Source organism: Macrobrachium nipponense, chromosome 17, assembly GCF_015104395.2.
Source record: "Macrobrachium nipponense isolate FS-2020 chromosome 17, ASM1510439v2, whole genome shotgun sequence".
In the NCBI taxonomy this organism is placed as follows: domain Eukaryota; kingdom Metazoa; phylum Arthropoda; class Malacostraca; order Decapoda; family Palaemonidae; genus Macrobrachium; species Macrobrachium nipponense.
Window position 1 is genome coordinate 59190012 of NC_087210.1, and position 27941 is coordinate 59217952.

The 27941-nt window shown below is 45.2% G+C and overlaps 1 protein-coding gene across 6 annotated transcripts in view; it reads right to left on the reverse strand.

Annotated features, from left to right (window-relative positions):
* The window catches only part of LOC135196277 (heat shock factor protein-like), a 340110-nt gene extending 312402 nt beyond the window's left edge, over positions 1–27708 (reverse strand). For all 6 annotated transcript variants that reach the window (XM_064222984.1, XM_064222983.1, XM_064222982.1 and 3 more), the window contains exon 1: positions 27517–27708. In XM_064222984.1, coding sequence (XP_064079054.1) covers positions 27517–27677 — 161 coding nt within the window. In that variant the 5' untranslated portion in view covers positions 27678–27708. The remainder of the gene's footprint in view (positions 1–27516) is intronic.
* Between the last annotated feature and the right edge of the window lie 233 nt (positions 27709–27941).

The window sequence follows — 27941 nt, forward strand, 5'->3', positions numbered from 1 at the left end:
AACAAAAGCCTTGCAACACTGATATAGGATTGACAACAAAGCGAATGCTAAAAACACATAAGTATATCCCTGCCCAGGATGCAGCTAATGAAGCCACTTGGGTAACATGCAAGCACTGGTGAAAACCTGTGGAGCAGTCATCAGTCTGAAACAAAGCACGAAACTGGTACATTCAGTTCTCAAAAACTAACCTTAAATACTTCTTTGAGCTCTGATGAATTCGAACGTGGATGTACGCATCCCTCATGTCTCCCCTTTGGAATCAACGTTGTCCACTACTTTGATCGCCCTTTTAATGAGAAGGGACGACACTTCTGAGAGGGCCAAATACTTTTCCAATGGCACGGTCCGAGTCGCCTATGCGACAGGAGTGCAGGTCCAAGGAGGCTTCTTTATGAAGGGTATACATATCTTTCTTTCAGAACTTTTATTAACAACTGTTCTGCCCCTTTCGAACTCCATCATTCCCAAAGCAAATGAAGTTTGGCCCCCCCCGGGCACATGAAAGACCAAGTCCTCATTTACTGGTTTTGAAGAGGATCTCTTAATGGCATGTGAGGCGAAGCGAAAAGTTGCCTTAGGTATAGACTGTGACCTCTGTCTACCGCCTTGAAAGGGCTAAGGTTGGAGGAGATGGCACTGACTTGCTGTTAGTTTTCCCACTCTCTAAGGCATCTAGTGGACTGAGTAAATCCTGGGTAGATTTCTTACGTAGATGGGAGACAATCTCCTTACATAGATTGCGGGAAAAGATGAACCTTATCAAGGGGCAAAAAAAGGAGAGATGACTTATAGGAAGACATAACACCCTTAGAAGTAAGGGACACCCAAAGCTTCCTTTTCTTGAATATCCCCACACTGTACAGAGAAACTACTACTTCCAGATCCGTCTCTAACTGCCTTGTCTGAATAGGACAGGTCACTTGCCAATCCGACGCAACATCTTCTGGAAGGTCGGGAAATTTGAGAATCTTCCTGGCCAATGTGCCCATGGCCCAATCAAAAAAACACAGTACCTCAAAAACCTTGAAAAGATTTTTAAGTACAGTAAGTGGTCCATCGTCAAAGAAGAAAACAATCTTCACAAAAGAAAACAAAGAAAACCATCTTCACATAGAAAATGCAGATCTCCAGGCCAAATCAATTAGACTCAGAGGTCCTCCTGGGAGGATGCAGCCACTCCCAAGAAGGAGCTTCCCCAGTGTTGTAAAAGCGATATCTCCTGGCAAATACAGTAAACACGAAGGTGAATACTAAACATACCTTGCCTTGTCACCTTCTCTCTGATCCCTGACAGTTGAACACCTCTTAAGAGAACGGAACTCATCCGAGAAGTGCCACTGGCAGCCCTTAGAGGGACTAGAGTCTCCCGAACGGGGTGAGAGATAGAAGTCAAGATAGCAAGCAAAGACACAAAAGGTAAATTCATCATTACAAGATTTGGGAATTATGTCCTGACTCTTAGACACAGTCTTAACCCTTAGGAGCAGGGGTAATAAATCAATATGCAGCACGCACCCCAGACCAGGAAAACTTTGAGGTATGCTAATTTAAGAAAAAACACATCAATTAAAAGAGGAAGATATGTAAATGTACATGGTGTAATAAATTTTAAATTTTTTATTTTCCCTACCTTTCACAAGATGTTGAAAATGACTATTTACAACTCACTGTGGGGCCTCTTTACAAACAATTGTAACTTTAACAAAGTTATCCATGATTTTTCTAATATTTGAATTGATCATATTTTGTAAAAATGACATTTTTATTACATAGCTATTGTCTCTAAACTGTCAGTAGCTACAATTTTGAAAATTCGCGGTAGCGCTACATTGTTTTGGCTAGGCAACAACCCACCCCCACTATTAGGAGAGAGGGGAACTACTCACCACTGGTTTTTAGTTGTTTATGCCCTATTATCCATGAGAGGGGAGGCAGGGGGGCTTTGATCATGTAACCGCTTGTTAAGTATACATAAAATGACAAATTTTCTAAGATAATTTGTATTTTTTATAGTTACAAACCAAGTCTTAACAATTATGCTCAAGCCTCTGACGTGGGATGTTTCCTTGGTTCTCAAGAGCTTTACTAAGAGTCCATATGAGCCTTTGCGTCACTCATCTGACAGGAACTTGATGCTCAAGACTGTTTTCCTCTTGGCCTTGGCATTTTTGAAGAGGGTAGGAGAGCTCCACGGTCTGAGCTATGTTGTGAAGTACACCAGGGATTGGGGGTCAGTGTCCTTCAAATTCGTCCCGGAATTCGTGGCCAAGACCCAAAATCCCTCTATGCATGATGATAGGTTCACTTCATTTTCCATTCCATCACTGAATAAATTTATGGGTGGTGATGCTCAAGAGCTTTTGTTGTGTCCTGTCCAGGCCCTGCATTGCTTCTTAAAAGGACACGTACCTTAGGCCAGGGTGCCGCAGACTTTTTGTTAGCACAGGACATACAAAGAAAGAAAGAAAGAGGTGTCCAAGACTACGATCTCTTTTTGGATACGGGAGCCATCAGACAGGCATAGTACTTGACTCTTGATGATTCCGCCACCACATCTGTGCAGGCTAGAGCACATGACACTAGGGGTATTCCCTCTCTGGCTTTCAAAAAGAACTGACCAAAGGGAAAACGTAAAAATTTCCGCGACCGGGAAGGACCGTCAAGAAAAATCCCTTCTGTAATACAACGAGGCGGAGGCTGCTTCTGCTCTTTAGGCCTCGCCTGAGGAAGAAAACTCAAAATTAAATAAAAAAGTTTCTTGAACTCTACATCATGACCGTCGTTCAAAGAGTTCAAAGAAACATCAATATCACACGAATCAACGTCATCATCATCACCATCGTCAGATCCTAACCGAGATACTTCCCCTAAAGTAAGATCCTGACGACTAGCTATCTTAGGTCTAACACTAATACCCCTCCCCCCTTCTCCTAAATACAGTGGTACCTTGAGATACGAAATTAATCCGTTCCGAGGCGGCCTTCGTATCACGAGTTTTTCGTATCTTGAACCGCATTTTACAGTGGTACCTCGAGATACGAAAGGCTCAACTTACAAAAAATGTTATTGTTATTATACAATTAAGTTTGTTCATACTTACCTGGCAGATATATATATAGCTGCATTTTCTGAAGTCCGACAGAATTTCAAAACTCGCGGCACACGCAGTGGGCGGCCAGGTGGTAGTACCCATTCCCGCCGCTGGGAGGCGGATATCAGGAACCATTCCCATTTTCTATTCATATTTATTAATGCCACTGTCTCCTGAGGGGAGGAGGGCGGGCAATTTAATTATATATATCTGCCAGGTAAGTATGAACAAACTTAATTGTATAATAACAATAACATTTTGTTCATGCCACTTACCTGACAGATATATATATAGCTGAATCCCACCTTCGGATGGTGGGAAGAGACAGAATAGGATTTTTTAGGAAATGAAATTTTTCATTATTAAATGAAGTTTTATTGTATACTTACCGAACAATTATAGAGCCGTGATTTCCACGAGCGGCAGGATACTAAATTCAAATTTAGCGCGTCGGCGTCGCCAACACTGGTGGTGATGACGTCATCTCCCTCCACTCGCGGGAGAACCAGGTACAACTGCCCAGGTGAATCCAATTCTTTCTGCCCGTCCGTCCACCTAAGGGGAGGAGGGTGGGTATAATCATAATTGTTTGGTAAGTATACAATAAAACTTCATTTTAATAATGAAAATTTCATTTTTATTGTAGTGTCTTACCGAACAATTATAGAGCTGATTACACATTTATGGAAGGTGGGATCTCAGTGGACACTAGTATTTTTAAATGGTTACATTTATTGCAATACCAGTAAACACTCAAGGTGTCTGTTGTACCTTACCTTGTAAGAGAGCTACAGCAGACTGTCTGCCTCTGGTCGGTGCTCTTCTTACTATTGTAGAGGAATTGGAATTTGACCAAAGTTAGCCTCTACAGGAGTGGAATCCTTCCGTAGTTCAAGCGAGTCAAGGCTGACTGACGGAGGATAGTAACAACAAAGATTGCCCTTGCCCTGGGCTAAGACCAGAAATTCAATCATACAAAACATTTTGTCACCAACACCCAGATTTAAAAACATATATAACCCAACCATTGTAAAATCTGACCTAACAGACTGGTGAGTATCCCAGGTACTCAGTACCCCCAGCTTCCTTGAACTCGACAACCTATTCAAGGTGAAAAGTTAGCATAGAGGTGACGACCCCTGTGCCGTTTCTCCCAACACCATGCCAGAAACCGCCACCGGACCTAACGTTTTACAATTCTCGAAAACCGTTTCTATCTCTTTGAGATAATGACTCGCAAAAAAACAAAAACCGAATTCGATCTCCAGAACGTGCTCTGAAGAATCGAAGCTAAAGATAAATTCTTTCTGAATGCTAAAGAAGTTGCCACTGCTCTAACCTCGTGAGCTTTAACTCTCAGAACGGAAAGATTGTCGTTCTCGGAAACTGCGAGGTGAGCTTCCCTGATAAGCTCTCTAATAAAGAACGATATAGCATTCTTAGAAAGAGGACGAGAGGGATTTTTGAACCGAGGTCCAGAGCTTAGAAGATTGTCCTCTAATACCCTTAGTGGCAAACAGATACTGCTTAATAGCCCTGACTGGACATAAGAGCCTTTCTTCCTCCTCATGTCCAACCAAATCGGATAAGTTCCTTACCACAAAACTCCTCGGCAAGGATTAGAAGGATTCTCATTTTTGGCTAGAAAGGTCAAAGATACCGAAAATACAGCATTGCCTTGAGAGAAACCGAATCTTTTGTCTATAGCGTGCAATTCGCTGACACGCTTAGCAGAAGCTATTGCAATAAGAAAGAGTGCCTTCTTAGTCAAGTTCCTGAGTGAAGCCGACTTCAAAGGCTCAAACGGTGGCCCCATGAGGAACTTAAGCACCACATCTAAGTTCCAAGCCACTGTATCTTGCGGGAGCTTAGTGGTTTCGAAAGACCTAATGAGGTCCGACAGATCTGAATTGGAGGAAATATCCAAACCTCGATGTCGAAAAACCGAAGAGAGCATGGCTCTATATCCTCTGATCGTCGAAGGAGCCAGTTTCTTAAGAGTTCCTAAGAAATAGAAGAAAATCTGCTATTTCTGTTAAAGAGGTCACAGAAGTAGAGACTTTAGCACTTCTACACCACTCTCTGAAGATTCTCCACTTCCCTTGATAGAGTTTGTTAGAAGACTCTCTCCTACAACGAGCGATAGCTTCTGCAGCTCTTCTTGAAAATCCTTTCGCTCTGACAAGATTCCGGACAGTCTGAACCCTGTCAGAGCTAGAGCGGACAAGTTTTGGTGGAACCTCTTGAAGTGAGGTTGTTTGAGAAGCCACTTCTCTGGAGGAAGAAGTCTGGGGAAGTCTACTAACAACTGGAGGAAGGTCCGGGAACCACTCTTTCCTGGGCCAAAAGGGAGCGATTAACGTTAGCGTTACATTGCTGTGCGACATGAACTTGTTCAGCACCTCTCTTATTAGACCGAACGGAGGGAATGCATAAGCTTCCAGACCCGACCAATCCAACAGCATTGCGTCCACCGACCAAGCTAGAGGACTGGGACTGGAGAACAAAAGAGAGGAAGACGGTTGTTCCTTGATGTTGCGAACAGGTCTATTGACGGTCGTCCCCAAAGGCGCCAAAGTTTCTGACAAATCTTGTTGTCCAAAGTCCACTCCAGAGGTAACACTTGCTGTTGACGACTTAACTCGTCCGCCAGGACGTTCATCTTTCCCGGAACAAATCTCGGGACTAGCTGAACCTTCGCTTCGTTTGACCACAGGAGGAGATCCTTTGGCTACTTCGTACAGAGAGAAAGACTGAGTCCCCCCCTGTTTCCACACGTACGAGAGAGCCGTGGAGTTGTCAGAATGCACTGCCACTACTCGACCTTCTACTAAGCTCCGACCGAAACTGTCTGAGCCCCAAGAAAATTGCTAACAGTTCCTTTACATTTATGTGGAACTTCTTCTCCTTCTCCGACCAAGCTCCTGAAGTCCGTTGATTTCCCAGTAGGGCTCCCCAACCTGTGTCCGATGCGTCGGAAAAGAACTGTAGGTTCGGGAGGATGGGTCGTAAATCTAACCCTTCTTCCAACCTTGCTCGAGAGAGCCACCACCTTAGGTCCTCTTTTATTTGATCTGTGACAGGAAAGGTAATCGAGTCTGGTTGTGTCCTTCCTGCACCAAGAGGCTCTCAGGAAAAACTGCAGGAGGTCTCATGTGCAGTCTTCCCGTCACAAATTTCTCCACTGACGTCATTTGCCCAGGAGCCTCATCCACTGATTGCAGAATTCTTACCTTTTTGTCCAAGAACTGAAACTGTCCTACCAGAACAGCCTTGGACCTCCTTCTACAGGGAAAAGCGCTTGGGGGTGCTGGAAAAATGGGACCCGAAAAACTTTGAGCCATTCAGAATCATCCCCAAATAAAGGATGCTCCGAGATGGAACCAACTGGGACTTCTGTTTGTTGACCAGAATTCCTAACTTTCTGGCAAGATCCAGAGTTGTTCCAAGGTCCTTCATGCACCGACTCTCTGATTCCGACCGGAGAAGCCAATCGTCCAGATAGAGGGAGATTCTTACTCCTAATATGTGCAGCCAGCTTCCTATCGGGGATAGAACCCTGGTGAAAACTTGAGGAGCGGTCGCTAGTCCGAAGCAAAGCGCCCTCCCGAAACTGAAACACCTTGCCTTCGAACATGAACCTCAGGTACTTCCGAGATTCGCGATGTATCGGAATGTGAAAATAAGCGTCTTGCATGTCAGAGAGACCATCCAATCCCCCTGTCTGATGGACTCCAGAAACCGACCGAGTGGTCTCCATATGAAATTTTGTTTTCTGGACATGCAAGTTCAGGGCGCTCACATCCAAAACCGGCCTCCAGCCAGGCCCATGATTGACTTGGGAAACTACAAAAAGGCGATTGTAAAAGCCTGGAGGAAAATCCCCTTCTATCTGTTCTATCGCTTCTTTGAGAACAAGCGCTTCCACTTCTGCGGCTAGCGCCAGAAATTTGTCTGAGCCCGGAGAGTATGCCTGGAATGGAATTGGCACAGGTGAGAGCGAGGGAGGTGAAACGAGAGGAATACGATAGCCGAACTTGAGTACTTGCACTACCCAGGCTTCTGCTCCTCTGTTTTCCCATTCCTCCCAAAACAGAGCCAGCCTGGCTCCCACTGGTGCATGAAGAGCCGAGCTTTCATTTGGAAGGTTTGTTAACCTTGGCCGAGGCCTTAGACTGAGGTCGCAAATTCGACTTCGGCCGAAAGAAGCGCTTGGGTTTTCTCCCTCGAAAAGGCGCTTGGGCCAGAGGAGAAACCGAAGAACAGTCTCCACAGGAGCTTTAGGTCTCTTAGTAGACTGTGCCAGTAAATCCGAAGTAGATTTCTTATCTAGCGCAGACGAAATTGACAACACTACATCGTCTGGAAAGAGGTTATCTTTCACAAAAGGAGCAAACAAGAGAGCAGGACTTCTGTTGGGACGTAACCCTTTTAGAAGCAAAGGAGCACCAAAGTTGCCTTTTCTTAAGGGTACCAAAGGCGATGAGCGAAGCTAACTCATCACATCCATCCCTAATGGATTTGTCCGCACAGGACAGAACACCAATCCAATCCTCCGCTAACTCCTCAGAAAGAGGAAGGACAGTTCTTCGATCTTGGAGGCCGCTCAGCAGCCCAATTAGTCCAATCAAGGAAGCTAAAGACTTCCAAAAGTTTAAATTGATTCTTTACAACGTGGTCCAACTCAGGCGCTGTAAAGAAAACTTTCGCTGCGGCGAAAGCAGATCTTCTAGAGGAGTCGATTAAACTGGAGAAGTCTCCCTGGGAGGAGGCAGAAACTCCCAGAGAAGGAGCTTCCCCAGTTACATAAAACCTATACCTCTTACGAAGCAACTTAGAGGGAGGGTAAGCAAAAAGAGCCTTCCCTAAGTCTCTTTTCATAGACATCCATTTCTCCGTCTCTTTCAACGAATGTCTAACCGCTTTAGATAGAACAAGTTTTGGGAGGAGAGGGTCTGAAGTTTTCCTCCTCATCAAAAAAGTCGAAGTTGGGGAGCGCGGAGCCGCTTTCTCAAAATAATCTGGATAAGATACCAGAAGAAATCTAAGGAGACGTGAATAACACGAGAGGTGATGTGAATCCTCCTCCTCTACTTCTTCTTCATTCTCCGATACCGCCGAAGAAGTAGACGGAACTACAACCTGATCTGAAGGTTTCGAACCACTCTTGGACTCATTCATCCAGTTGGTTAACATCTCTAACTGCTTGCGCAAAGGCGCCAGAGACGAATCAAAAAACAGTTAACGTAGGCTTGGAAGAGCCTAAATGTTCAGCAGGCGGCGGAAAAAACTACTTGCGCCTCGCTTTGGAGCCGCCGAAATTCGAGGCGAAACAGGCGCATCAGGCGTAACAGACGAAAAAGCGCCTAAAGAAACACCCTTAGAACTGCTAGCTACAGCGCTAAAACCACAATCTCTACTAGTAGATGGAGCCGAAAAAGGCACAGATTGAGGCGACGAACGAGCCGCTAATGGCCGAGGCGCAACCCTACTCTCAAGCTCCTTATACCGCTTGACTGGAGGAGGCGAAGAATCGGCGCCTGAACGCCTCTTTAAGGGACGCGAAACGGGCGAATCTCGCCAAGAGCGCCGTGCGACCGGAGACGAATCGCTTGAATCATTTGAAAGGCGTCTGACCGCAACACCTTTCCAACGCTTAACCGAGCCCTGTTGAGGCGCAACAGGCTCAACAAGAGAGGCGCCTGTCTGTGGGCAAATCCCGATCGACTCCTTGGACTTCCGGTATGTCTCCCCCGGTGTGGGGGAGCTGGACAGTGACCTTTGTGTCTAGGAGACGTGTCAGGACAGACAGACGCACCCTCAACTACACTCTTACCTGAAGCAGCTTTCTCCAAAAACGTCTTAACTGAATTACCAAGTTGCAAAACCGTATTTGCTAGTACCGAAAATTTCTGATCTAACCTCGATTCCAGACTGGCAATGGTGTCGGAAGAAACTACACGGGAAGCCGGAGAAGTGGGATTAGTAGGAGGAATAGGAGGTGTAGTTAAAGGAGGACATAACAATTTGAGGAGAAACAGAAGGAACAGATGCATCGCAAGACGAAGCAGAGCTAAGTCTACTTCCCTAAGCGCTGCTTTTCTAATTCTGTCTTTAGCTAATTCTCCGAGTATGAACTAAAAAACTTCCATTGAGAATCAGTCCAATCACTACACTCGTTACATGTTCGATCTGCTGAACAAAACCTCCGTCCCCTACACTTAACACATTTAGTGTGAGAATCGTACTCTAATTTGGATAATCTAGTTTTACATCCTGAGATGCAAAACCTAACTCCCGACGGACTAGAATCCGACATGGCAACGCCTAAATAAAAAGCAAAATAACAACAACGCCAAAAAAGAGTACTTCACCAATTCCGAAGATCAAATCCACAAGAAAAAAGCGAAGCAAAGTCATCCAACCGCACCGACCACCGATGTTCACCGGACGCCGGCAGGAAAAGAATTGGATTCACCTGGGCAGTTGTACCTGGTTCTCCCGCGAGTGGAGGGAGATGACGTCATCACCACCAGTGTTGGCGACGCCGACGCGCTAAATTTGAATTTAGTATCCTGCCGCTCGTGGAAATCACGGCTCTATAATTGTTCGGTAAGACACTACAATAAAAACTTAAATTAAGTAGATGATATACATCTTGGTTCCTCACCTGTTTGCAAAGTAGACTATGTGATTACTGTCACTTAAGGCTGCTTTTGCTTAAATCAGAGTTGCCCAGCCAGGAGGAGACTGTAGTGCTGGTGCGCTCTGGATGATCTGTCAACGGGTACGAGACCTCAACGTGACAAGACCATCGAGGCCATCATATGAGGGCAACGAAGCAACTGACCACCACCTGACCAAGTATTCAAAAAAAACCCCTTAAAACTAAACTAAAGGATGGGAGATCTTCACATAAGACTCACCACAACCTAAAAACACAACAACAATACTAACCTAATCCTAACTACGGGATAGGGAAAGAGCTACTTCCGGACCCCAAGACTGTGTCCGCAGAAACGTATGGCCCCAGTGAATTACAATCGTCATAAATCGTTCTCACATCCCTTAGGTAATGTGAGGCGAAGACGGAGTTACTCCTCCAAAAGGTGCAATCAAGAATGTCCTTGATTGACATGTTCTTTTGGAAGGCCAGAGAGGTAGCGACAGCTCGAACTTCGTGAGCTTTCACTCGTAAGAGGCTCAAATCAGTCTTCTGGAAAGATGAATGACCTCCTTAATGACGTCCCTTAGAAAGAAAGCAACAGCATTCTTCGATAAAGGTACTCTGGTCTCTTCACAGAGCACCAGAGATTACCTGAGGGACCTCTTACCTCTTTTGTTCTATGTACATAGAACTTGAGAGCCCTGACCGGCACAGGACTCTCTCTGGTTCTTGGCCCACCAGACTTGACATACCCTTGATCTCGAAAGTTTTCGGCCAAGGATTCGAAGGATTTTCATTCTTCGCCAAGAAAGTTGGGTTCAACGAGCAGACAGCATTGTCTCCTTTGAATCCCATTAAATTACTAAACGCTTGAATCTCACCAACTCTCTTAGCCGTCGCAAGAGAAGTTAGGAAAAGAGCCTTCCTTGTCAAATTTCGAAGAGACGCTGCCTGAAGCGGTTCGAAAGGACTTGACATAAGGAACTTAAGGACCACGTCAAGGTTCCATGACGGAGGTCTCATTTGAGGAACCTCGAAGTCTCGAAAGATTTTAAAAGGTCATGAATGTCCTTGTTGTCAGAAAGGTCAAGGCCTCTGTGCCTAAAAACCGCTGACAACATTGCTTTTATATCCCTTGATGGTAGGGACCGCTAATTTCTGCACATTCCTGAGAAAGAGCAGAAAATCAGCTATCTGGTTCACAGAGGTCGAGGAGAGGAAACTCCCTCCTTTTTACACCATGCCCTTGAAGGAAGCCCACTTCGATTGGTAAACAGCTCTTGTGGAAGCACGTCTTGCATGTGCGATTGCTCTCGCAGCTGCTTTCGAAAAAACCTCTCGCTCTGGCCAACTTTTCGATAGTTCTGAACACAGTCAGACCCAGAGCGGAGAGGTTTTGGTGAAACCTTTCGAAGTGAGGCTGTTTGAGTAGATCTTTCCTCCAGGGCAATGTCCTTGGAAAGTCTACAAGGAAAGACATGACCTCTGTGAAACCATTCTCTCGCTGGCCACATCGGAGCGATCAGGGTCAACCTCGTCCCTTCTGAGGCCGCAAACTTCCTCATGACTTCCCCCAAAATCTTGAATGGTGGGAAGGCGTACAGGTCTCGACCCGTCCAATTCCAAAGCAACGCTCTAACCGCGATCGCTTTCTGGATCCAGGGACCGGGGAGCAATAAAGAGGAAGTCTCTTGGTCCTTGACGTCGCGAATAAGTCGACCAGCGGACGTCCCCACAACGTCCAAAGGTCTCGACACACGTCTTCGTTCAAGGTCCATTCCGTCGGTAGGATTTGTTCCCGACGACTGAGAAGATCTGCCCTGACGTTTTGCACTCCTGCAATAACCTCGTCAGGATTGTCACATTTCTTCTCTTTGCCCACAGCAGAATCTCTCTCGCCAGGGAAAACAAAGTTCTGGAGTGTGTTCCTCCCTGATTTTTTAAATAAGCGAGTGCTGTGGTATTGTCCGAGTTCACCTGAACAATCTTGTTCTTCAAACTCCTTTCGAAGAACTGCAGGGACAGAAATATTGCTGCCAGTTCTTTGACATTCATATGCCAGGCTACCTGTTCCCCTCTCCAGGAGCCTGGACACTTCCTTCCCTCCTAGTGTTGCCCCCCTCCCCAGCCCGTGATGGAACAAGCGTCGGAGAACAACACTAGGTCGGGGCTCAGAAGACTTAGGGACACCACCCTCCTGAAGCTTCTGAGGGTCCAACCACCATCCTAGATGTTCTTTATCGGAAGCGATATTCTCAATATGGCATTGAGATCGTCCTTGGCCTTCCACTCGTCCGCAAGGAAAAATTGGAGAGGCCTGAGGTGCAGTCTTCCCAAGGAAACAAACCTTTCTAGCGAGGAAATGGTCCCCAGCAGACTCATCCATCCCTCGCCGAGCAAGTCTCTTTCCCTAGGAAGGCCGAGATCTTCTCTAAGCCTAGACCGCGACGTTCCTGGGACGGAAACGCTCGAAAAGCCACTGAATCCATCTGAATCCCCAGATACACAATGGACTGTGTTGGGGTAGATGCGACTTTTCGAGGTTGACTAGGAGTCCCAGGGACTTTGCTAGGGCTAAAGTGAACTGCAAGTCCTTCAGACACTTCTCTATCGACGACGCTCTGATCAGCCAGTCGTCGAGGTACAGGGAAACTCTTATCCCCGAAGAGTGTAGCCACCTCGCCACGTTCTTTTCATGACTACAGTGAACACCTTATTGGAGCCGTGGTCAGGCCGAAACACATAGCTCTGAACTGCCACACTTTTTTGTCTAAGACAAACCTTAGATACTTTCTTGAAAGAGGGTGGATCGGGATGTGAAAGTACGCGTCCTGCAAGTCTAAGGGACACCATCCAGTCGCCCGGTCTCAAGGCTCCCAGCAACATGAATGGGCGTCTCCATCGTGAATTTGGTCTTTTCCACGAAAAGATTGAGCCTGCTTACATCTAGAACTGGACGCCAACCTGACGACTGCTTCGGTACTAGGAAAATCCTGTTGTAAAAAAACCTTTTCTCGATCATTTGTTGAAGGAGATCGAATAATACTTGCTTCTTCTCTCCCTGATAGGATGGAGAAAGGTCTTTGGGAGTCGTAGAAAGAGGAGGAAGATCTAAAAAGGGGATCTTGTACCCCTGCTCCACGATCTTGAGGGACCAAGAGTCCGTGTCCCTCTCTCTCTACGCTCCCGCAAAAAACTTCAGTCTTGGGCTCCGAACCTGGTGTCTGAAGGGACATGCTTCTCACTTGGAAGGCTTTGACTTAAAGGAAGCTCTTCCTCGTGAAAAACCCTCTCCCTCGAGGAGCTGCTCTCGAGGGGGGAGCCCCACAAAAGGGCTTAACCTTCTCGGCGGTCGCACCGCAGCTGAAAGAGGGTTGAAGGTACTGCTGAACGTCTTGTAGACTGGGCCAAAAGGTCCTGCGTTGCTTTCTCTTGCAAACTGTTAGTCAGGTCCTTTACTAAAGTATGGGGGAAGAGATGGTTCGAAAGAGGAGAAAACAGCAAATCCGCTTTCTGAGCTGGAGTTACCGAACGAGCTGTGAAATTGCACAGCAAAAGCCCTCTTCTTCAATAAGCGTTCCAAAATGAGACACGATCTCCTCCGAACCATCCCTGACGGCTTTGTCCATACATGCTAACACGCTGGACAGCTCCCCCAGACTGAGAGATTCTGGGCTTCTCGCTTGCAGATCCAGAACTCCCAAGCACCAGTCAAGGAAGTTGAACACTTCAAGAGTCCGGAGCAGACCCATTCAAATGATGGTCCGTCTCCGTAGAGGGTCCAGGTCACTTTAGCAGAGGATAAAAGAGACCTCCTCTGCGAATCCACCAAGCTGGAGAAATCTCCTTGAGCTGAAGAAGGGATACGAACTCTACTTCTTCTCTGGTTCTATACCAAATGCCCCCTTTCCCGCTGAGTCTAGCTGGAGGCAAGGCGAAAGTCGTCTTGCCTTGATCTCTCCTTCGTACCCATCCAATCTTGGAGTTTCTTAAACGCACGTTTTAGTGGAGAGCGAAGTTTTCATCTCCACAAACTCCGGGGTTTTACCAGTTTTAGATGATGAAAATCTGCGAAGGAGGAGACTTGGGAGCTGCAGGCTGAAACTTGTCTTCGAAAGAAGAACGCAACAGCCGCACGAGAACTTTATAGTCTGATATTGAAGGAGCCGCAGAAGGTTCCTCTTCAACCGAGTCAGCCGAACTACTCAGCTCTCCTTCTTCTCTACACGGAAGCGGAGGACCGCCTGTCCGGAGAGGGCGTACTAATGTCGGGTCTTGACTTAATCAAAGGACCCCTATTCCCTTACTAGATGAAGCCTTATTTCGGCTGTCTTCTTTATGACGCTTACCACTTGAAGCAGGTAGAGCGTCCTGACGAGGAGAGCGTCCTTAGCGCCACCCACGAGGCAGCCTCATTTGCCAGAGAAGCGTCCTTTACGTTTCTTAAACGAAAGGGAAAGACATTTTAGCTGGAATACGTGCCTGTGCGCGCAAACTAGCGTCTTGGGTGTACGACTTCTTGGTCGGAGTCCCCAACAGCGTCTTGAAAAGAGCCCTGAACGTCCCTGGCGAGCTTCCTGCCAAGGTCCTGTCGAGCGTCCTGGCGAGCGTCCTGACGAACGTCCTGCCTAGCGTCCTGCCAAGCGTCCTGCCGAGCGTCCTGACAAGCGTCCTGTCGAGCGTCCTGCCGAACGTCCTGCCAAGCGTCCTGCCAAGCGTCCTGCCTAGCGTCCTGACGAGCGTCCTGTCGAACGTCGTGCTGAGCGTCCTCCTCAAAAGCGTCTTGACGCAACGTCCTTCTAGAGGACGAACGAGATCGGCGAATCGCCGAAGAGAAGCGATCGGCGAACGAGACAAAGTAGGAGAGGAGAAGGAGACTGCTTCGTCCTCTTGACGGGCAGTCTAAGGTCCTTCCTCCCGCTTAGGCTCGACTGCTGCTGGGCGAGTCCTCTGAGCCATAAGCGTCGATAAAGCTGGTCCTGAAGGGACAAAAGAATGTTCTTCGTTGGAGAAGAACGAACAGAGGAAGCAGGACTGATCCTGCGAGAAGACGAGGGGCGAGGGGACGCCTCCTTCCTTCTCACAGGTACAGCTACCTGCTCTCAGGTAGACGCTGTGCACGCAACCCAACGTCCTCATCGGAGGAGATCTTACCCCTTTTCTGAGGCGGAAAAGCGTCATACGCATCCTCCGACGAAAGCGGCGATACAGGACGTGAAGCGTCCTCAACACGAAACGTCCTTTTCAGAGGACGAGAGTCTCTCCGAGCGCTCCACCCCTTGCGCGGGGAGGAAGCTTCGGAGGACGAAAAGCACTCTTTCAGGACGCGCGCTCGTGCGCGCTCCTTGGCAGCCTGGGACTTTGCCAAAAGGCCTGCCGAAGGGACGCCAGACGGTGGGGAGCCCCCGTAACCCTCTTGCGGCTTTCGACATACCTACTCCCTGAGTCTTGGGAGTCCTGATAGAGGTCTAGGCCTAGAGGCATTATGGGGCCGATCTGACGCCCCCCATCCACAACACTAGGGGCACGATCACACACTTGCACCGAGCCAGTTTCCAAGGCTTTCACTTTGGTTCCAGAGTGCGTTAGAGACTCCAAAATAAGAGAGAGCATTAGCTTCTCCCGACACAGAATCAGAGCCCGAAGGCAACACAGGTTTAGGGGTTGCAAACTCTACAGGTGTTAATACAGGAGAGATATTAGCCTTACCTTTGGTAGAACCACTCCTGGAGGAAGACCTCCTGATCCTATCGCGCTCCAATTTAAGGCGATAGGACTCATATACTCTCCAATCATCATCGGTCAATCTCTCACATTCATTGCACCAATTATCCACCAAACAATTATGCCCCCTACAACTCATACATACTGTGTGGGGGTCTACCGATGCTTTCGGTAGCCTCACCTTACAATCAGTCCTCACACACACTCTGAAACTCACAGCACTTGATCCAGACATATCGTTTATAGAAAAGCCAATCCAAAATCAAAAAACGGTCCACTATCGCGCATGCCAATTCAACAATCCAATTCAATACTAAAAAACCAATCAGATACTTAAAAGCGAGTCAAATCCAAAAAATCCTGAGCAGAGGTCTGTAAACAGTTGTTTACCGACCGGCGACAGAAAAAATATGAATAGAAAATGGGAATGGTTCCTGATATCCGCCTCCCAGCGGCGGGAATGGGTACTACCACCTGGCCGCCCACTGCGTGTGCCGCGAGTTTTGAAATTCTGTCGGACTTCAGAAAATGCAGCTATATATATATCTGTCAGGTAAGTGGCATGAACAAAACTCGAGATAGGAAAGCTGACACAAAAATTTTTACTGCTCTACATACGAAAAGTTTTCAAGATACGAAAGGTTTCTGAAAGTCCGAGATTCGCCCGATAACAATTTTGAAACTCGTGCAGCGATCTTAGTTCTAGTAGACTCGCCACCATCCTCCTGCTCTCCCATTGGTTCCTGATGCTAGCCAAGCCATGAGATCCTTCTCTCCTATTGGACAGCATCCCTCCCATCATGCATCTTACGTGGTGGCGTGCCTTCGCTCGGCCACTTCGCACCCGAAGCTTTATCGTACGCATGCGGCATTCGTTCGGTCCAACCATTTAGTTTAGTATCGTAAATTCATTAGTGATTTCGTTGTGCTACTTTATCGTGTTGTGAGAACCTAATTAGTATACATACTACATACGTAACTTAATTACATACAGTGCATAGTCATGGGTCCCAAGAAAGTTGCTGAAGTTCACAGAAAGAAGAGAATGCTTTCTATGGAGACAAAGATGGAGATAATAAAAAAGTATGAAGCTGGCTTGTGGTTGAGTGTGATCGCTAAGGAATACGGCCGAAATCCGTCGAAGACAGGCACCATCCTTAAGCAGAAGGAAGCCATCAAAGCCGCTACACCTTCCAAGGGCGTGACTATTTTGTCCAACAAGAGGAGCCATGTGCATAATGAAATGGAAAGGCTGCTTCTTGTATGGATCGAGGACAAAGAAATCGATGACGATACGATAACCGAGACGGCAATCTGCCAGAAGGCCAGCGCTATTTTCGGCGATTTGATTGCCCAAGCCGAAGACGACGGCGGAGAGGGGACATCAACGACAACACCAGAGTTCAAGGCTTCTCATGGGTGGTTCGAAAAATTCCGTAAACGGACTGGCATCCATTCGGTGGTGAAGAAATTGAAATTACGTAAAGTATAAAAAAGTAAAAAGAAATGTAAAACTAAAAAAAACACAAAATAAATTTTATTTTAAGTTTCTTGTAAAGTTAAGTGTTACAGTTTTGTTAATGTGTTTTGTAAAGTTTAGTTTGTTTTTCTGACATTTTTTTATGCGTTTCATAAAGTTAAGTGTACGTATCTGCCGTTTGTCGTCCTCCTCCTCTGCCGCCACTTTCGGAGATAACCTCACTCGAAAGGTAAGCTCCCACATTTTACGTTACAGTAATAATATTTCTTGTACACTAATAGTATACACTTTATTTACAGGTTTTGCATTTTTATTAATAAATTACGTATTGAATGGTCCAAATTGTTGTAGTATTTCATTGTTTATAGGTCAATTTACCTTTATTATGAAATTTATTTACTGGGGTGTTTTTGGAGGGCTTGGAACGGATTAGCCATTTTAGTGGTCCAAGATACGAAAACCTCATGATATGAAAGGCGCCTCAGAACGGATTAATTTCGTATCTCGAGGTACTACTGTACATGTAAAATGCCTAATCCGTTCCAAGACCTACAAAAACACCCCAGTAAATTATATTTCCAGGCCTACAACACATGTTCTAGGGGGATGGGGGAAGAAATAGGACTCCAAAAAGGCAAAATACTGTACATACATGAGTAATATTCAACTGCATGTAATGTTCAACCCCATTTTTACTGCATATATTAGTACTTTAGCATATGTCCCTTCGCAATAAGCCTAGCCTATGTTAGCAGTTGCTACTGTAGCCTAGTCTATGATTCTGACATCTAAACCTAAGAAGATAAAAGCTTAAAATATGCCAATAAAATGTATAAATAATCAGTATGTACTCATTTCAAATAATTATTAATTAATCATTAACTATAATACACAAACAAACAAACAAAAACTTCCAATCGTTTGTTTACATTCAGCTCTTACGAGTACCGAATGATCGCCAAGCAATCACTTTAACTAGCACACAGTAAGCCATAAATTTTCATTAGTATTTCTCTTCAACTAATGAAACTACCAAACAGTATAATAACCAATCATTTCTATTCTTTATTCTATCTTTACATAATGGAGATACCGAGTTACTGACAGCTATAATGAAACATATGTAATATCAAAATAGAAGAAGAATTCTAGAAAATACATACGTATTTGTTGGCTTCGATGATAGCAGTCTGATTTATTTTACATTTTATGACATCTAATTCACAAAAATTTTTTAAATTAAATGCATTGCATGTACTCATTTCAAATAATTATTAAGTAACCATTAACTATAATAAACAATCAAACAAAAATCTTATTTTCATGATAAAATAAATTTTTGAACATACTCACCTGGTAGTTATATATATAGCTTACGTCCCTGACGTCACGGCAGAATTTCAAAACTCGCGGCAATCGCCGATTGGGTAGTCAGGTGCACCACCTGTGCGCCCTCTACCCAGGTACATGGAACCATTCCAGCTATTCCTCAGATCTTCCATGCCCATAGTCTCTAGAGGGGAGGAGGGTGGGAATTTAATTATATATAACTACCAGGCGAGTATGTTCAAAAATTTATTTTATCATGAAAATAACATTTTCAAACATCTAACTCACCTGGTAGTTATATATATAGCTGATTAACACCTTTGGTGGAGGGTCAGAGACAGCTATCATCGTTGGAATTGACATAAGTGTTAATAAAAACAAACTTACGGGTTCGTACCTGTTAAGGAAGCTGACTTTAATATCCTGTCTCATTGTGTCTGCTTTCCTTATGAGGTCCAGCAATCCACCCAGGGGGCTGAAGACCTCTTGGAGACTGTCAACCGGTCAAACCTCTTTGTGACTAGACTCCCTACAATACTCTTGTTCCGGGCGATACTAAGGAACAAGTTGATCACCTGACTAAAGATCAATGATTGTGGAAGACTGCATCCAGTCTCACAAAACAACCATAACTTTTCAATAGTTCCAAGATAAGAAAAAGAGTATTGGATTATGGGTTTTAAGGGGTAGACCCTTTTCCCACTACTGAAAGAGCTGCTACAAACGGACCCAGTGTGTAGCAGTCCTCATACAAAGTTTGCAATTGCGTAAGATAGTGCGACACAAAAACTGACTTGCTCCTCCAGAATGTTGCGTCCAGGATATTCTGAAGGGATCTATTTTGTTTAAATGCTACCGAGGTTGCTACGGCTCTAACCTCGTGAGTCTTAACTTTAAGTAGCTTCATATCCGCTTCAGTACATGCTGAATGCGCTTCCCTAATTAATTGCCTTATAAAAAAGGATATCTCATTCTTCGACATTTGCAGAGAGGGCTTCTTGACCGAACACCAAAGCCCTTCTGAAGTGCCACGTAATTGTCTCGTTCTCTCCAAGTAATGCCTCAGAGACCTTACCGGAGGAAAGAACTCTCTCTGCTTCCTCACCCGTGAGATCCGAAAGGTTCGGAATTTCGAATGACTTGGGCCAGGGTTGAGAGGGGCGTTCGTTTTTGGCTAGGAATTCCAACTGTAGCGAGCAGATGGCTTTGCCCTGTCTGAAACCTACAGTTTTGCTGAAGGCATGGATTTCGCTGACCCTCTTTGCTGTTGCTAGGCTAATCAGAAGAGAGTTTTCATGGTGAGGTCCTTAAAGGATGTTTCCTGTAAGGGTTCGAACTTGTCACTCATGAGAAAACTTGAGGACTACATCCAAATTCCAAGATGTTGAGGATTGTATTCTTTCCTTAGTTGTCTTGAAGGATCTAAGAAGATCTTGTAGATCCTTATTATCAGATAGATTAAGGTTTCTATGCCTGAAGACTGCTGCTAGCATGCTCCTATAACCCTTGATAGTAGAAGCAGAAAAGTTACGTCTCTTCTTGAGGTATAGCAGAAAATCTGCTATCTGAGTCACAGAGGTACTGGAAGAGGAAATAGAGTTGTCCCTGCACCATCCTCTAAAAGTCTCCCACTCGATTGGTATACCTTAATGGTTGAAGACCTCCTTGCTCTTGCAATTGCACTAGCTGCCTCCCTCGAAAATCCTCTAGCTCTAGTGAGTTTTTCGATAGTCTGAAGGCAGTTAGCTGAAGAGCTTGGAGGTTTTGGTGATACCTTTCCAAGTGGGACTGTTTGAGTAGATCTACTCTTAACAGAAGGCTTCTTGGGGTGTCCACCATCCATTCCAGTACCTCTGTGAACCATTCTCTTGTCGGCCAGAAGGGTGCCACTAGAGTCATCCTGGTTCCTTCGTGAGCAACAAACTTTTGCAACAATCTGTGTACTACTTTGAATGGGGGAAAGGCGTACACGTCTAGATGTGTTCAATTCAGAAGGAACGCATCTATGTGGATTGCTTCGGGGTCTGGGACTGGAGAACAGTAAGTCTCCATCCGTCTTGTCTGCGCTGTTGCGAAAAGATCTATGCAAGGGGCGCCCCAGATTTGCCATAGACTCTTGCAAACTTCCTGATGGAGAGTCCATTCTGTTGTCAAGACTTGATGTTTTCTGCTCAGGATGTCTGCTCTCTCATTCTTTTCTCCCTGAATGAAGCGTGTTACCAGAATCACGTTTTTTCCTTTCATCTAGAGGAGCAGTTCACTTGCTGCTCTGTACAGAGACTCTGAGTGTGTCCCGCCTTGTTTGCTGATGTAGGCCAACGCCGTTGTGTTGTCGGAGTTGACCTGTACCACTTTGTTCCGGACTACGCTCTCTAATTCCTTGAGAGCTAGGAAAACTGCAGTCAATTCTTTCAGATTGATGTGGAACTTTTCTTGCTCCTTGTTCCAGAAGCCCGAGACTTCTAACTTCCCCAATGTTGCTCCCCAGCCAGAGTCCGAGGCGTCGGAAAACAACACTAGGTCTGGGTTCCTCTGCTCTAGGGAGAGGCCTTCCTGGAGCTTGACGGGATCGTTCCACCACTGTAGATAGTGTTTCATGTCGTTCGAAACGGGAATACACATTGACTCTAGTGTCTTTCTTCTTGTCAATGATGATTTAGATGAAACTGCAGAGGGCATAGGTTCAGTCTTCCCAAGGAGACAAACTGTTCTAGCGAGGAAAGGGTCCCCAGCAGACTCATCCATTCCCTCGCAGAGCACTTCTGTTTCTTTAGGAAGTTTCTTATTTTCTCTAAAGCTTGTTCCGTTCTCAATGTGGGACGGAAAAAGCCGAAAAACCTGACTCTGAATCCTCATCCCCTAGTACAAGATTTCCTGGGATGGGATCAGTTGGGATTTCTGGTGGTTTATCAGAAGGCCTAGGTCTTCTGATAATCGAATTGTTTTCTGAAGATTCTCCAGACAGTCGGCGTAGGAATGGGCTCTGAGGAGCCAATCATCCAGATATAATGAGGCTCTGATGCGTTTCTTGTGTAGCATTGCTGCTACGTTGCTCATAAGTTTTGTGAAAATTTGAGGTGCGGTATTTAGACCGAAACAAAGAGCTCGGAATTGATATGTTTCTGTCTTGTAAACAAATCTTAGATACTTTCTGGAGTTCGGGTGGATCGGGACGTGAAAATAAGCATCCCTGGAGATCCAACGAAACCATCCAGTCGTCTCGTCTGACTGCAGCAAGAAAAAAACTGATTTCGTTGTCTCCATAGTGAATTTTGTTTTCTTCATGAAAATATTCAGGAAACTCACGTCCAAAATCGGTCTCCATCCGCCCAGAGTTCTTGGGGACCAGGAATAATCGATTGTAAAACCCCGGAGATTCAGGTTCCGAACTCTTTCTATTGCCTCCTTCTGAATTAGCATAGAAAACCTCTTTGTTGTATCGCTAGAGTCTTGGACTCCTCTCTGTACTTGGCTGACAGATCGATCGGTCTTTCTGCTAAGGGGGGAAGGGGGTTTTTTTCCAGAAAGGGTCTTGTCCTCCTTCTTTGAGAAGCTGAATAGACCAGGATCTGCTCCCTTTTTCTCCCATGTTTGCCAGAAATTTTTGAGTGGCTCCTACCACTGTCTGAAGAAGATCTTTGTCAGACTTTATTACTTCCTCCTCTGAAGCCTCTTTTCTTGGAGTTTTTTGTAATAGGTCTTGCATTCCCTCTCCTGAGGGATCTACCTCGAAAGGGCCGAGAACTACGTGGTAGAGGAGTGGTTTCTTTGAGTTTCTGTCCTGCAAAACTTGACGGAACAACTCTCCTTGCTGCTTTAGTCATCAGATCTTGTGTTGCTTTTTGGGGTCAGAGCTGAGGATACTTCTTTACCAAAACTATGCGGAAAAGATGAGTCGAAAGGGGAGCAAAAAGCAGTTTCCGCTCTCTGAGTGAGCGTTACTCCACTCGAAAGAAACTAAAACAAAATTGGGCCCTTTTTTCTCAAGATTCCCGCTGAGAAAAGGGCTGCTAGCTCGTTCGACCCGTCTCGAAGCGCTTTGTCAATGCATGACATAAGCTGAACGAGTTCTCCCGTTTTGGTAGACTTCAAGTTTTCAATTTTCTTCCCCAACGAACCCAGAGTCCAGTCTAGGAAGTTAAAGACTTCGAAGGCTCTAAAAATCCCTTTGAGGAGGTGGTCCATTTCAGTGGAAGACCAAAACACTTTCGTCTTCCCCATGGCCGTCCGCGAGAAGAGTCCACAAGACTAGAGAAGTCCCCATAAGGGAAGAAGCTGGAACTCCCAAACCTAGGACTTCTCAGTGTCGTACCAGATGCTGGATCTGGAAGCTAATCTGGTCGGAGGAAATGAGAAAGCTGTTTTTCCCTGGTCTTTCTTAGAGTCCATCCATTCCTCATAATTTCAAGGCTCTTTTTCAAAGAGCGCGATAATACCATCTTCGTAAAATCCGTTCTCTAGAAGCCTTCCCTAGAGTGAACTCTGAAGGTGGGGAACGAGGGGCAGTTGGCACAAAACTTTCTGGAAAAAGTTCCGCAAAAACTTTCATAAGCCTTCTAAGATCTGCTGAAGGTTGTAGATCTGTTTGATTGTCTTCCTCGGAAACGACTTGCATCTGATCAAAAGGAGAATGGGGGATGTCTTCATTCCTTTCTTCTGATTGAGACATAACTGATGTAGCGATGTCATGTTTCGTTTGTGCATCGTGCTTTCCAGTTTCTTGATGCCTGGAGTCTTGTCCGTCCAGTACCGCTTGATGCCTGGCGTCCTGTCTCATGACTGTTTTCGTCTTGGTGCGTCTTGCTTCAAGACGTTTTTCGTCCTTGCGTCTTTGCGTTTTTCTTGCTTCAAGACGTTTTTCGTCCTGAATGTCTTTCCTTAAAAAATCAAGACTTTTTTCGTCCTGGCGTCTTGCTTCAAGACACTTTTCGTCCTGTCGTCTTGCTTCAAGACGTTTTTCGTCCTGGCGTCTTGCTTGTTTTTCAAGACGTTTTTCGTCCTGTCGTCGTGCTTTAAGACATTTTTCGTCCTGGCGTTTAACAGTAATAAGAGTAGCAGGTTGATATGACTGCATAAGAGAGGAGAAGTTTCTGCTTAAAATCTTGCAGTACGGAAAACTGCGGAGCTTCTTGCTGCTGGGGACAGACTAGAGAAGTTGCAGTCAATCTCTCTGTCTTCATTCTGTTCGTCTTGAGATGAAAGGCCTGAAGAATGCCAATCCGAAGGAGGAGCAGGAGCATGCACTGAAGGTATCCAATCGTCCGATGCTTCCTTTACTCCTACCAAAGACGACGGCCGCCTGTGCGGTATCTTGCGTCTTATATTGGTAGGAGAGCAAACATCGGAGACGAAAGGGGAGCGATCAGAGTTGCAGCACGCACCGAAAGTCTCCCTTCGTCCCGATCCTTCCTTACTTCCTGCCAAAGACGACGGCCGCCTGTGCGACAACTTGCGTCTTGATTTGGCAGGAGAGCAAGCATCGGAATCGAAGAGAAACGATCCGGAGTTGCAGTTTGCAACCGAAGGTTTCCCCCTTTCCAATATTTCCTTGCCTCCTACCAAAGACGATGGTTGCCTGTGCGACGTCTTACGTCTTAATTTGGTAGGAGAGCAAATATCGGAATTGAAGGGAAGCGCTCCGTTCTGCTCCAATGACTACATCCTGGACGCTCTTGACGTTTTTCGTCCTGGCGTCCAGTATCAAGACGCTCGGCGTCCTGGTATTTTCTTTAATGGGTCTGGATTTCGAAGTCTGAACGCAGCCCCGTCTGGGTACTGCGTCGTCAGACGACGAAGAAAACACTTTAACCTCGCCTTTCCTATAGCGAGGGTGAGCGTCCTGGGGATCGTCTACAGGTACGCTCGAGGGGACAACCGCTCGGGAGCTAAAACCTCTCGCCTCCCTTCGTCGGTCGACTTTCCTTCTCACAGGGGTTGGTGAGCTTGGAAGAGGTCTAGGACTAGGAGCACGACAAGTCCAAGCGGCCGCACCCTCCACTGCACTTGCACTAATTTCACTATTCACTTTAATATCTCTCATATTAGACCATAATTTATCCCTGTCTTGTGCCAGGGATTCTACCCATTGACCAAGGGCTTGAATGGCCGCCGTCATGTCCTGTAATGATGGACTTTTACCTGTTTCTGAAACTGGATTTGGTAATGATACAACAGGAGGAGGATCAATAGGATTATCGAGGGATAGAGAACTATCTATTCCTTGACTGTCTATGGAGGAGCGAGACAAGGTCTTCTTCGCTCTCCTTATCCTATCCTTCTCTAATTTGCGCACATAGCGGTAATATTCAATCCATTCAGTCTCAGGCAAGCCCACACATTCATTACATCTATCACCTATCTCATAAACTTTTTCTCTGCATTTACTACAAATAGAATGAGGATCTAGAGAGGATTTAGCAAGTCTAGTCTTGCAACCTTTCACACACATTCTCAAACTTGAAGCAGAATCAGTCATGATGAGAAATCAAAAAGAGAGATAAAAAACAAGCAAAGGTCAAACCAACAATATCGAAACGAAAGTCAAGAAAAATCCAAAATCAAAATCCAATTCAAGCGAAAGCCAAAGCCAAAGTGTACTTCACCAAATAATACTGCAAAAGACACGGGCTAGCGAGCGAAGTTCCAACGATGTCACCGTAGCGGCGGCAGGGAAGATCTGAGGAATAGTTGGAACGGTTCCACGTACCTGGGTAGAGGGCGCACAGGTGGTGCACCTGACTACCCAATCGGCGATTGCCGCGAGTTTTGAAATTCTGCCGTGACGTCAGGGACGTAAGCTATATATATAACTAACAGTGAGTTAGATGTTTGAAAAAAAAAAAAACTTTCAAACTTCTGTTTACATCCACAGCATTACGAGTACTGAACGATCGCCAAGCAATCACTTTTTCCTAGCACACAGTAAGCCATAAATTTTCATTATCTCTCTTCAACTACTGAAACTACCAAACAGTATAATAACCATTCAATTCTATTGTAATGTTTTTTTTTTATTAAATGTATTGCATGAATAAGTTTTTCAATAGAGCACAAGGGGTAGATGCTGACCAATAGGAGAGCAGGATCTTATGGGGTGACTAGCATCAGGAACCAATGGGAGAGCGGGAGGATGGTGGCGAGTTTACTCAGTTTGGCGCAAGAGTTTTAAATTGTTCTCGGTGGTCCAAGCGAATCTCGGGACTTTACAGCAACAACCTTTCGTAACTTGGAACTATTTTCATATGTAGAGCCAAAAAAAACTTCGTATTTGCTTTCGCATCTCGAGTTTTTCGTAAGTTGAGCCTTTCGTATGTCAAGGTACCACTGTAAGCGCCCTTTGGCACTGTTACAGGACTAACAGGGGACACATTGGGTAAAGAATCGTCAGGCACCTGCCCGGACCGGATCCCCCCTAGGTCTTCACCACAACGGGTTTCACAAGCCAGGGTATCTGTAGCACCGTTACCCATGGTGCTGTCGACAGGTACATGACGAGGAGCTGAAAATGAATCTAAAAAAGTGTAAGACATTCTAATAAAAGCTTCTTCAAAATTCTCTGACAGCTTGTTAAACTTGGCTGAAATGTCTCTATCTAAACTAAGCTGTAATTTTTCAAATTTCTGTTTACAACTAGTTTCCATCACCAAAAGCTTTGAATCAACATCAGAAACTACTTCACTATTTACGGTTGTACAGGTGGCAAAGCATCAATTAATTCGGAATCGGAATCGGACTCAGCGATACCGAAAAACGAAGAGCCAGAACCATGAGCACACAAATCAAGGAAATCATTAGATACAGGTCTAGCTACCGATTTCTTTTTCTCCTTAATCAATCTGTTACACTGCAAGATTCTTTGATGTTTCATATAAGTCGTCATGTCTTCGTCAGACCAAGGCTTACATGAGTCACAACGAGAAGTCAAGTCACAAACCTGTCCACAACAAAAGCTACATACTCCCTGCTACTCATCCTTGTCCCACAAGCCGGGCAATTCCTGATGTTGCTGGCAGAAGGAAGCATCGAATTATCTATGCTATCCATTGGACTGCTGGGCAGGTCACGTAATTCCGGGTCGCAAAAGTTCGTAATATAATATAAAAACCACAATAGAAATAAAAGTTAATTCACTATTTCGTGGATGTAATACGTGAGTGGTAATTAACATAAAGTCGCATTAACAATTAAAGCTTTAAAGGCACAAAAAGGTTTATGAAATTTATAAAGAGCGGCCGTGATGTAAACAGCACGGGCACTCATTAACAACTGATTTTCAAGAGACGGTTTTGTAACTGTCAACAGCAGTGTTGCCAGCTGGCGGACAGAATAGGAGGTAACAGGGTTGCCAATGTGGTAAATTTTGGTGCAGTTTGGGGGATTTAGGGCTAGATCAATTATATTAAGGTAATGTTTATTAATATGGAATTTAGACCAAATGCCAAGCACTGGGACCTGTGAAGTCAATCAGTGCTGAAGGGGAAATTGACAGTAAGAAGGCTTGAAAGGTGTAGCAGGAGGAAAACCTCACAGCTGCACTATGAGACTATGGTTAGAGAGGGTGGAAAATCAGATGGAAGAGAGAAAATATGAACGGATGTACAGTAAAAGGAATGAAAGAGGTTGCAGCTAAGGGGTGAAGGGACAGTTTTCTTTTGTTCCTGGAATGCAATGAATCTGGCCATATATCATTGTTGTTTCAACACAGATGGCTGAGTTTTTAGAACATGTTCTTCTAAGAAGGGTGGTCAGGTGGGTTAATCCCAGCTGGTTTAGGATGCTTGTACCTCCCTCAATGTATAAGCCTTTCCTATTGTTAAGAGCAAGGGTTTGTTCCATGTATGAACAGAATGACACATTTTTAATCCATATGATTTGGCTCATTTTCATATATTTTTCTCTCTGGCCCAGAATAAGACAGGAAATTCTTTAATTTTTTATCAGTAGTTTTTCCAAATGCTTTCAAGGCACATTTGTTTTGGTTCATTTACATTTATTTATAATTAAAATGTCTCCATGGGTTTTATTTCTACACCTAAGTACCATTCAACTATTTTCCTACAGAGACTCCAAAGGGATAAATTTACTCCATTAATGCCAGTAAAAACTCTTCCTAACTTGCTTCTCATCAATTTGCTTTTGTTTTTTCATAAAGATGAGTGCTTATATACAATTCAACTGATCTCAGCAAGAATAAAAGCAATAACACTAAAAGCTAATACTACTTACATATTAAGTTGTCTGACAAAGCTCGCCATATTATTGTGCTTGTAGTACTGTGGCAGAAGCTCCCTTGCAAACATAGCCTGGTTCTGTATGATGAAACTCCTACCATTCTGGAAGAAAGTAAAAATGATATTGTTAAGATACAATAAAGTTTTGTACATACTTACCCGGCAGATATATACTTAGCTATAGACTCCGTCGTCCCGACAGAATTTCAAATCTCGCGGCACATGCGACAGGTAGGTCAGGTGATCTGCCATTCCCGCCGCTGGGTGGCGGGATTCGGAACCATTCCCGTTTCCTAATCAGATTTTCTCTTCCACCTGTCTCCTGAGGGGAGGCTGGGCGGGTCATTAATCGTATATATCTGCCGGGTAAGTATGTACAAAACTTTATTGTATCATAACAATATCATTTTTGTACAT